Source organism: Panthera onca, chromosome B4, assembly GCF_046562875.1.
Source record: "Panthera onca isolate mPanOnc1 chromosome B4, mPanOnc1 haplotype 2, whole genome shotgun sequence".
NCBI lineage: Eukaryota > Metazoa > Chordata > Mammalia > Carnivora > Felidae > Panthera > Panthera onca.
Window position 1 is genome coordinate 123,062,311 of NC_138345.1, and position 10,890 is coordinate 123,073,200.

The 10,890-nt window shown below is 39.8% G+C and overlaps 1 protein-coding gene across 1 annotated transcript in view; it reads right to left on the bottom strand.

Annotated features, from left to right (window-relative positions):
* Nucleotides 1-10,590, bottom strand: part of CB4H12orf42 (chromosome B4 C12orf42 homolog) — an 81,893-nt gene extending 71,303 nt beyond the window's left edge. Inside the window, exon 1 of the mRNA XM_078449209.2 lies at nt 10,488-10,590. Within this exon, the coding sequence (XP_078305335.2) occupies nt 10,488-10,590 (103 nt within the window). The remainder of the gene's footprint in view (nt 1-10,487) is intronic.
* Nucleotides 10,591-10,890: the final 300 nt, after the last annotated feature.

The window sequence follows — 10,890 nt, forward strand, 5'->3', positions numbered from 1 at the left end:
TCTAATGAAGAGGATGAAAAGAAAATCAAGTTGTGAAATTTCGGAAATTTCAAAAATTTCTAAATTTCTAAAATTTCAGACAAGAATGTTGAGATCCTCCAAAACATGAAGAGTCACCTGCTTTTTAGAAGAAAAAGCATGCTTGTCCTTCTCTATAGATTTTTATTTTTTTAGGAGTAGCTTTTATTAATGATCTACTACTCATTATAAACCAGTAGCAACAAACATTTTATTGAGTACCTGGTATAGACCAGGCATTGCTTTAAATACTTTAGACATAGGAATTCATCAAATCCTTATGGCAACCCGATGAAGCCAGTACTTTCCTCTCCCCATTTCACAGAGGAGGAAAATGAATCACACAGAGGTGCAATAACTGCCCAAATGGCTCCCACTGTTCCAAACACACACATACAAGTATATCTAACAAAATCGCAATTTTAGTCATCTTCATAATTGGATTTGGTTTTAGATATTAAACTTCTAAACTTTAGCTCAAATAATTTTTCCCCTGGGGCTTCCAGAATTTATTCTGTGTGATTTATACCCAGGCTACTTGTATTACAGCAGTGCTCCCTCTGACACCATCCTGAAGCCAAAGTTTCCTTAGGACTGACTGGTCAGGGTAGTTCTGTGGGCTCAGGCCTTAACAATGAGCCTCCGACCTGGGGCGGATCACTAAGCTCTCTGTTAAACAGAAGTCAAATGGGAACAATGGAAGTAGGAGAGGGGATGATAAGAGAACTTGACGGAAGGAGACAAGTGTCGGTACCTGGGCCTGGCGGCCCTACAGCCTCCTGCTGCCAGACTCACAGATCCACCAGTAAGGAATCATTGGTGCTTCAGGCTGGGTCCACCCTGTGGACTTCCTATTTTCTATGTTTGCTTTGATCACTTTTTGATTGATTCCCCATGCCTTAACTTTTCCTCTTGAATTTTTCTTATTTTTTTCTTTTTGCCTTACACTCTGGGAAATATTTTGCAACTTCTTCTTGCAGTCTTCTGTTAAACTACTTACTTTTAGCCGGCATATGTTTGATTCCATGAGCTCTTTCTACTTGCTCCGTGCTTCTTTTTCAAGGACAGAGCTGTTCTTATTTTATAGATTTCCTCAGCATTCCCCAGAAGGCGCTAATTAGGTATCTCCTAAAGTGAAAAGTTTCTTCTGGCTTCTCAATTATGTCAGTTTCTTCGAATGTCAATTTCTGTATTGGGTCTTCTTGGTCCTTTTTGTGCAATTGGCTTTCCTTAAATTCTGGTAGTTCTTGGTAAAGGCATACCTCACTTTATAGCATTTTGCTTTATTATGCTTCACAGATATTATATTTTTTACAAATTGAAGTTTTGTGGAAACTCTGCATACAACAATCTATGGGCACCATTTTTCCAACAGCATTTGCTCACTTCCTGTGTTCGTGTCACATTTTGGCAATTCTCATAATATTTCAAACTTTTTAATTATTCTTATGTTTGTTATAGTGATCTGTGACTGACGATTACAACTCACTGAAAGCTCAGATGGTTAGCATTTTGTAGCAATAAAGTATTAATTAAGGTATAAACATGGGGTTTTTTTTAGACATAATGCTTTTGCACACTTAACAGAGTATAGTATAGTGTAAACATAACTTTTATATGCACTGTAAACAAAAAAATTCATTTGACTTACTTTATTGTGATATTCACTTTATTGCAGTGGTCTCGGACTGAACCCTCAATATCTGCAAGGTATGCCTGTATTGTGAATAAAAGCCTAGTTGATGAATTTTCTTTCTGTTTGTGCAAATGTGCTTCTCTTATTAGAGAATTCGGGGTTTCTTCCCATAACCATGAGCTTGGTAGAGGCAGCCAAGACATGTGAACTGACTGGCTTCACTTCTGGGTGGGTGGGTGGGCTGGCTGGGGCTCCTCCAAACAGAATGAGAGGGTTTTATTCTTTTTTTTTTAAGTTTATTTATTTTTGAGAGAGAGAGAGAGAGTGAGAGAGAGAGCAAGTGTAGGAGGGGCAGAGAGAGAGGGAGACAGAGGATCAGAAGTAGGCACTGTGCTGACAGCAGAGAGCCTAATGTGGGGTTCAAACCCATGAACCATGAGATCATGACCTGAGCCAAAGTCAGTCGCTTAACCAACGGAGTCACCCAGGTGCCCCAAGAGGGCTTCATGCTAAGACACCAGTTCTTATATGAAGCGTCCAGGTCCTCCCCCATTAAACCTCTCAGGATTTTTTTTTAGAAAAAAAATATGCTTCAGTTTTATACTGGAGAGAAGACTCTGCCTGAAAAATCACCCCTGCCTTTTCATCGCTCTCTACAGGTGCAGTGACCTACTTGATGGAGGAGTTTGGAGGAAAGAATTGAGCGTGGTTGACTCCGTTCACTCTCCTTCGTCTCTGGGGTCTACAGAAATCGGTTGACTCCAGTCTGCCTTTAGTCATGAGTGAAGCTTGTCAGGAAGTGTCCGTTGTCTCCCACCCTTCAGGGGAGTGCTGCCATTTCTGAGAGCTCTCATCTTGGTTCAGGCAAGGCTGCCATTCTGGGGGTCTGAATAGAAAGCCCATTTTGGCCACACACCTAAATCACATTCCTAACCTATTTGATATTTCGATGTCTATCAGCCAGCTACTCTGTCTCTCCCTGGTTCAAAATTATGCAAAGAAAAAATGAGAGCTGTGTATTGATCCCTTAGACCCCAATATAAACACGTGTCTGGTTTGTTGTTGTTGTTGTTGTTGTTGTTGTTGGCGGTTGTGGTGGTGGTGGTTGTTTTGTTTCCTGGTCTATTCAGCATCAAACCAATTCTTCGCTATGTCAGGAGGCAGCACCCAGCAGAAATTGAAGAGACAGACCTTCCATCATCTCCTCAACCCTTGGCAAATATCTTTGTTTCTCAACCTATAGAAATGCCTTCATGCTGTTTTCCAAACTCAGCTTCTAGATCCACTTAGATGCTATGAACCCCTCAGGTCCTTTCTGCAATTTGAAAATAGAAAGATTCTCCCTGATACACTCCCTAGAGCCATTGTGAAGAATTAAACCCTTAGTGGTTTAGCTACATCTTCCTTTTGGTCTGTGCACTGCTCCCCTTCCAATAAGTCTTGGTGCAATTTTTTAAACTTAAGATAGGCATCAGAAGCAGTTTTCTCCACAATCTTACATATTTAAAGCCTTTAGAGGCAAGAAATATAACTGTTGCTTGGGGCAGCGCCTCCTCTTAATATTGCTATTCCATTTACCAGAAATAAAGTGGTATCACTAAAATACACATATTTTTTAAAATTATAAAAGTAATGAGTGCTCCCTCTAAAAATCTTAAACAGTACAGATGAGTATGACGATCCCTCTACTCTCAAGAAGTCATTAAAATTACAAAAATGTTCTTGGGTTGCTTTCAGAAAGTTTTGATGCATATAGAGTGCCATTATACACATACATTTTTTTTACACAAATGAGAGCACGATGGAACCCAGATAAATCTGTTTTGTCGTGGTCCATCCACTTCAGCATGGGTGCCACACTCAAAAGAAAGCAAGGCCAGGCCCTACATCCAAAAACTAGTAGGAAAGCAAGTTAAAATCTTCACATCAGTATTATAAACAATCAGTAAATAAAAGAAGTATTGCCTTGCATGGCAAATAGCAATGTGTTCTGAAATTGTGTCTCACATCTTCCCCTTTCTCCCTAAGGTCCTGCTCTTCACACCATGATAGCTTTCTCTCTCTCTCTCTCTCTCTCTCTCTCTCTCTCTCTCTCTCTCTCTATTTCTCTCTCCCTCCTTCCCACCCACCCCCTCTGCCTTTTCCCCTCTCTCACACCCTTTGTCCCCCCTACTCAAAACAAAATCAAAAAACAAAAAACAAAAACAGAAACTCTTCAAATTTTAATCCATGCTAGCTTTAGTTTTTCCCCCTTTCCTCCTTCCTCCCCTGAATATACTTTTATCCCTTCATAGCTTTAGCTCATTCCAAAATCAATAGTCTTCCTAGGATTCTTTTAGTTCTTCTCTAGAGCCAATACTGGATGAATCCAATGAAAAGTTGGACATGGCTAGTGGGCCCAAGCAGCAAAGGCACTTTTCTCTTCCAAAAACCAGTGGAGAGGTCAAGGTTGTGAATACACACACACATCTTGCCCTTGTCCCCCTTGTCACGATATGATACTGTCTACAGTTTGCTTCTTCGACTTATGAATTCATCACAGGCATGCTTTCTCTTCAGCCCATGGTGTTCTGCCTCATTCTTTTTCAAAGGACATGGTATCATATAGTGTTGAGAATGCATTTAACCAGTCCCTGCTGGTAAATATATATGCTGTTTCTGATTTGAGACTACCTTAAGGAAGACTGCAATGAATAATTGTTCACATATTTCTTGTTCACATATTTCTTGATACATGAGGGAGTGTAGATGTGCTCTTGACAACAATTTGACTTGTGTTTCTCTGGCTCCACTTCCTATGATGTAATAACAACTAATACTCATTCTTTAAATGAATGAGTTAATGAATGAATGAATTAATTAATTAATAAGTCAGCAAATAGCTAGGAATGTGATAATAAACCACAACCAAGGTAAATGACATACCAGTGGGCTTATACTATAGGATATAATCTCTACTTAGCCATTCTTGAATGCAACTTTCTTCACCTGTAAAATGGGGACATGCTTTTAAATACTGTTGAATGATTAGATTAAATGACATCAAAAAGCTGCTGAACCCAGGCCAATGTAAGCTATTATTGAACTAACATCATATGTCCACATAAAATGTTTAAATGGAGTCTGGGTGCCGTGACCCTTTCATGGATACGGAAAATCACCAGAAGTGTTTGGTGCAGAAAGAGCTGCCTCAATCCCTGGAGGACATGTTCATGCCTCCAGGATTTTGAGTAGTATTCACAGCCCTGTTATGGCCATTGTTATGTCCTTTGATCTTCCAATGACAATTTCAAAAATTAATTTTTTTAGGTGTATAGTTTCTATTCTTAGAAGAAATCTATAATGACAGCTATAAAGTATTTTAAGCCTTAGGGAATTGATATGCCATCATAAGCAAAAACATTTATTAAACCATTGCTTATATGCTAGCTGATATTTAAGCCATTGTATTCTTGACCTTAGGGGATACAAAGAAGGCAACTAAATATTGTGGAAAGATCTTTGGAGCCACATAGACCTGAGTTCAAAGCCCAGCATTCAATCATTCATTCAATCATTCATTCATTCAACAAAATTTAAGTGGTTTGAATGGCAGACACTTATCCTAACTTTTAAGTAAACAAATCTCTTTCATTGTCACTTAAAAGATATTTAAACCTTATCAAATGACTTAGCTTCCCAGGGTGCCTGGGTGGCTCAGTCAGTTAAGGATCCAACTTCCGCTCAGGTCATGATCTCACAGTTCATGGGTTCGAGCCCAGCCTTGGGCTCTGTGCTGACAACTCAGAGCCTGGAGCCTGCTTTGGATCCTGTGTCTCCCTTTCTCTCTGCTCCTCCCCCACTCACGCTCTGTCTCTGTCTCTCTCTCTCTCAAAAATAAATAAACATTAAGAAAAAAGGTTTTTAAAAAATGACTTAGCGTCTCTTTTTCTAGGGTGCAATGTCAACTTTGTAAGTTTTTCATAAAAGTAACACATATCAAGTGTAAAGCACCGTGTAGTAAGTGTTGGTTTCTTCTATTCCTTCCCAATTAAGGGCTAAAGATTCAAGACAAGCCAAAAACATATTAACACCCTCACAGAACTTAATGAAGACAATATTAGCACATAAGAAAATAAAGAGCAAAATAGTTACATCAAAACCAAGTCTGAGAATTTCAGAGATCCCAGAGCCTCAATTAGGCACATAGTGAATACTTAAAAATGTCTATCAATCGGGTGTACTAATCAAGAATTCATATAATTAGAGTCTCACGTTTGACAAGAGGCAACATAGCACACTAGGAAAAGTTCTGGCACAACAATTCAAGGCTCGGGTTTGAGTCTACAAAGTGTGGTCTGCCAGCCGTGTTTCCTTGGACAAATCATGACCTTTTCCAGACTCAGTCTTCTCACTTGGGGAGCTAGAAGGTGAAGCTGCATCCTTTCTAAGGTACCAATAATTCCAGGTAAATAGTACTTGTCAAAACTTCAGAACACCACTTTGGAGTTTATTTGCTCAGACTGAGGGTGAACTGCACGTGGGTCCTCCAACCTCCCAACACCTTCCAGATATGATTGGAAGGGCCCAGAGAAGTGGCCTTTATCATTATAGCTCTGTTTTGTTTTTTACTCTGAATTTTAAAGTATAGACCAGCGAGTTAAGAAACAAGTATCACTGAAAAAAAAATCCATTTTAAAATCTAAAGACTAAAACTTAACCAGTCACGTCATGTTTTTAGCAAACACACTTACCATTGTGTGGAGTTTTATTGTCCCCCCTGGTGAATAGGAGCCTTTAAAAATGTATATGCCTAGAACTGAATACCGTGTCAAATCTATTGGCACTGCGTGTTTAAACACCTGCATCTCATCATTAGCCCTCCATAATATTGTTAAACAATAATTATACTTATGATGAGTAATGGATCCAAATATATCTTTCCTCGAGATGTACTCTTTCTTGTGTGATAAGTAACCCATTAACAGAACATGCAAACTACTCAGACGAAACGGGATTCATAAATACATCCAGATCATACTCAATAAAGTTTTTTAATGATTATAATGAACTGTAATGATGTCACCTTCTATATTAGAGAATCTTTGCCTTATTTTTCTTAGGATAATTGATGTCATCATTTCTGTTTACCGAGGTTCTAAATTTTACCTGTCTTGTCAGATTTAAAAAAGTTTTACCTTGAAATTTGACAAGTTTGGTTTTATTTTCCTCAAATTTGAAATGAAAATGAAAATTTGAGACAAAGGCTAAGCTTGGCTTTATTTAAAACCAACAGTGTTGGCTGATAGACGTTCAGAGCCCTCCCCAGGAAACAACCCACCTACTTCCCCAAACAGAAAGACGACAGCAACCCCCATCACAGTGATCGAGATGGGCCAGTCTCAAAAAACCAGCCTTCAATACATTAGTCTATAAGACTCATTATCAGTTAGCGTGAGTCAAAAAACAAAAGGACAACAGGTTTATTTTTTTTTTTAACATTTATTTGATTTTGAGAGATACGTTGAATTCAATTCCCACAACAACATTCGAGGTTGGTGCTAATATCATCCCATCTTGCAGATGAGGAAGCTAAGACATAGGAAGGCAAGACCTACCTCACAGAGCAGAAAGCAGCAAAGCCAAGACTGACCCCAGGGTTTGCTTGTATAATCACCACCCTTCACCATTTTTTCCATTTGCCACCCAGTCTAGCAATAGCCATCTGAAAGCAGGTGCCAGCATCCTCAGCATCACATTGCTAAGGAACCTGGAATACAGGCAAGAGCTCGATGGTAATTCCAAACTCTACTCTGGAAGTGAATTGGCCTTTTGGAAACCCATCTTGTCCTGCCCCCTGGTTATCTCTGGCTTATTTCATCCTTTCTCAACACTCTAAAACCCCAAAATCATCTGAACAATGTGACATCCACCATTAGTGAGGGAGGCTGCCACTCACAGTCTTCCTGAAATTGTTGTTAATGTGAGCCCTTGATCCTCAGGCATAAAGTGTATCACAGAAGAGAGTTGACATGATCCCAATTATAGCAACCCATCCTGTACTATGGGATTGCTTAAAAGACACAGAGCCGACTGAAGTCACCCTCCTTCCCTCAAAAGCAACGCATCTTTGAAGTGGGTTGAACACCCTCAAGTAGGTACCCTGGAGTGTTGACTGAGGCTCCAGGTATTAGACCTGGGAGGATGTCTTGAGAGTCTGGACAGCTCCCTGGGAATGCTTCCTGCAGAAGCCCCCTCTCTTGGGGGGAAATCCACACCTGCTAGTTTGTCTGTCACTTCCAGAAGTCAGATGAACGGTCCTGTTAAAGGGAAATCATATCCTGCCACTCACAGCCCCCCAGCGGCTCCTCACCTCATTCAGAGTACAATCCCCAATGGCTTCTTACTGAACTTACTAGGACTGGTACCTGCACACACACATACAGACAATCTGAACAGGATCTGGCGCACACATAATGACTTTGACCAATTCAGTGTGTTTTTTAGCATAAAAGGGGAGCCTACTAATAATTATCCTGAAACAACAGGCATAAACCTGGACTCTGCCGGGCAAAGAGTGAAGTCCTTGTTACCTCTCTTACTTCATCTACTACTCTCCCCTCGGGACTCTACCCCAGATGCTTTGCTATTCCCTCAATATCCTAGACTTGTTATTGTCTCAGGACTTTACACTTGTCATTCTTTCTGCCTGGAACATGCTTACTCTTTATGTAGTGACCTTCTTAACTTGACTGTCCAAGGACCTGTTTACCAGCTCCATTCTTTCTCTTTCCATGAGTGAAAACCACAGAACTGCCCTTGAGTTCCCCTCTTCTTTCTACCCAATGTTTATGTGTTCATTCAACAAGCCACCCAATTAGTTCCTGACCTTGGGGCAACGTGTTGCATGTAAGTGTAATCATACAATAATTTTCACTCAGGGGATGCATGGGTGGCTCAGTCAGTTGAACACCCAACTCTTGATTTTGGCTCAGGTCATGATCTTATGGTTCATGGGATCGAGCCCCACATTAAGCTCTGCACTGGCAGCATGGAGCCTACTTGGGATTCTCTTTCTCCCTCTCTCTCTGCCCCTCCCCTTACTCACCCTCTCTCTCTCTCTCTCTCTCTCTGTCTCAAAATAAATAAATTAAAACAAAAACTTTTCACTTAGCAAAATGCTTCCAAGTTTCATCCGTGTGTTAGCATGTATCAAAACTTCATTCCTTTTAATGGTTGAATAATATTCCATTGTTTGTATACATCACAGTATGTTTATTCCTTTATCTGTTGATGATCCTGAGTTGCTTCTATGTTTTGGCTATTGTGAATGGGCTGCTCTGATTGTCACACACATATCTGTTTGAATCTCTGTTTTCAGTTCATTTGGACATATTCCCACAGCAGCTATACCATTTTACATTCCTGCCAGCAATGCACAGGGGGTTCCAATTTTTTTGTATTCTTGCCAACATTTGATATTTTCTGTTTTTCTAATAATGGTCATCTAATGGGTATAAAGTAATATCTTACTGTGGTTTTGTTTTTGCATTTCCCTAATGGCTAATGATGTTGAATATCTTTTTTATGTTTATTAGCCATTTGTATAAGTTCTTCAGAGAAGTGTTTATTCAAGTCCTTTGCCGATTTTTTAATCAGATTATTTGTTTTTTGTAATTGAGTTGTAGGAATTCTTTACATATTCTGGATATTAATCCCTTATCAGATAAAAATTTGCAAATATGTTCTCCTATTTTGTGGGTTGTCTTTTCATTCTCTTGATAGTGTCCTTTGATGCATAAAAGTATTTAATCTGATGAAGTCCAACTCATTTTTTCTTTTATCGCCTGTCATAATATCGTATTTAAGAAGTCATGGCCATAAATATGGCAATGAGGGTGAATAATGAGGATTTTTCCCTGTTTTATTCTAAGAGCTTTACCTTTTTAGCTCTTACGTTTAGGTCTTTGATCCACTCTGAGCTAATTTTTATATATTGTGTAAGGTCCAATTGCATTCTTTTGCATGTGAATATCCAGTTATTCTAGCACAATTTCTTGAAAAGACTGACCTTTCCACATTGAATGGTCTTAGCATAGTTGTCAAATATCAATTGACCATATCTGGGAGGGTTTATTTCTGGGCTGTCAGTTCTATTCCTTTGGTCTTTATGTCTGTCTTTATGACAGTACCACACTGTTTAGATTATTGTAGCTTTGTAGTAAGTTTTGAAATCAAGAAGTGTGAGCTCTCCTAATTTGTACTTTTTCAACATTGTTTTGGCTATTTGGGGTCCCTTGAGATTCCATGGATTTTAGGATGACTTTTTTCTATTTCTTAAAAGAAAAAGTTGAGATTTTGATAGGGTCGCATTACATTTCTCGATCGCTTTGGATAGTGGTATCATATTAGTAATGCTAAGCCTTTTGATCTATGAATGCAGATGCCTCTCCATTTATTTGGGTCTTCTTTAATTTCTTTCAGCATTTTCTAGTAATTTTGAACATATAAAACCTAAGCTTCCTTGGTTAAACTTATTCCTAAGTATGTAAATGGATACATACATAAATAGAATTGTTTTAATTTCCTTTTCAGATTGTTTATTGCTAGCGTGCAGAAACACAACCGGTTTTTTGGTTGATTTTGTGTCCTGCAGCCTGGCTGAAGTTGTTTATTAACCCTAACTTATTTGATCCTTTTTTTTTTTAACGTACAACATAAACACTTTATTAACAATCACAGATCATCCCTGTGAGCCAAGTGGTCAACCCAGACATCCAGGACCCAGCCACAGGTTCGTGCAACCTCTGAGCTGCTCACTCTGGCTCCAAAAGGGTGAGCCCATATCCCTCACACATGGGGCCTTTCATGTTGCAGATGATGGAGTGTCTCCTGTCGTCCATGAACTGCATGTGCACCTGCGTGCACTGTCCCTGGAAGCCGGTCCTGCCACACATCCTTGGTGACCCAGGCCAACTTGATAGGCTGCACACGGCTCATGACCCTGATGGCGGTGCAGCGGTGGTCGGGCAGAGAAAGCCCTAACTCTTTTGATCTTGAAATAAATCTGACTAACCGACACTGTCAAGGCACAGACACTGACAGCAGCAGCCAGACTCACGAGCTAGTAACATGCAAAGAAAGGGTAGGAAGCTCTTTCTCCTTCTGCTGCAAGTTAGAGTGTTGCATGGAAGTGACGGCAGTGCGGTCTGGGCATCTGGTTCTCAGCTGTGGAGGCGTGGAGGTGACAGCAGATT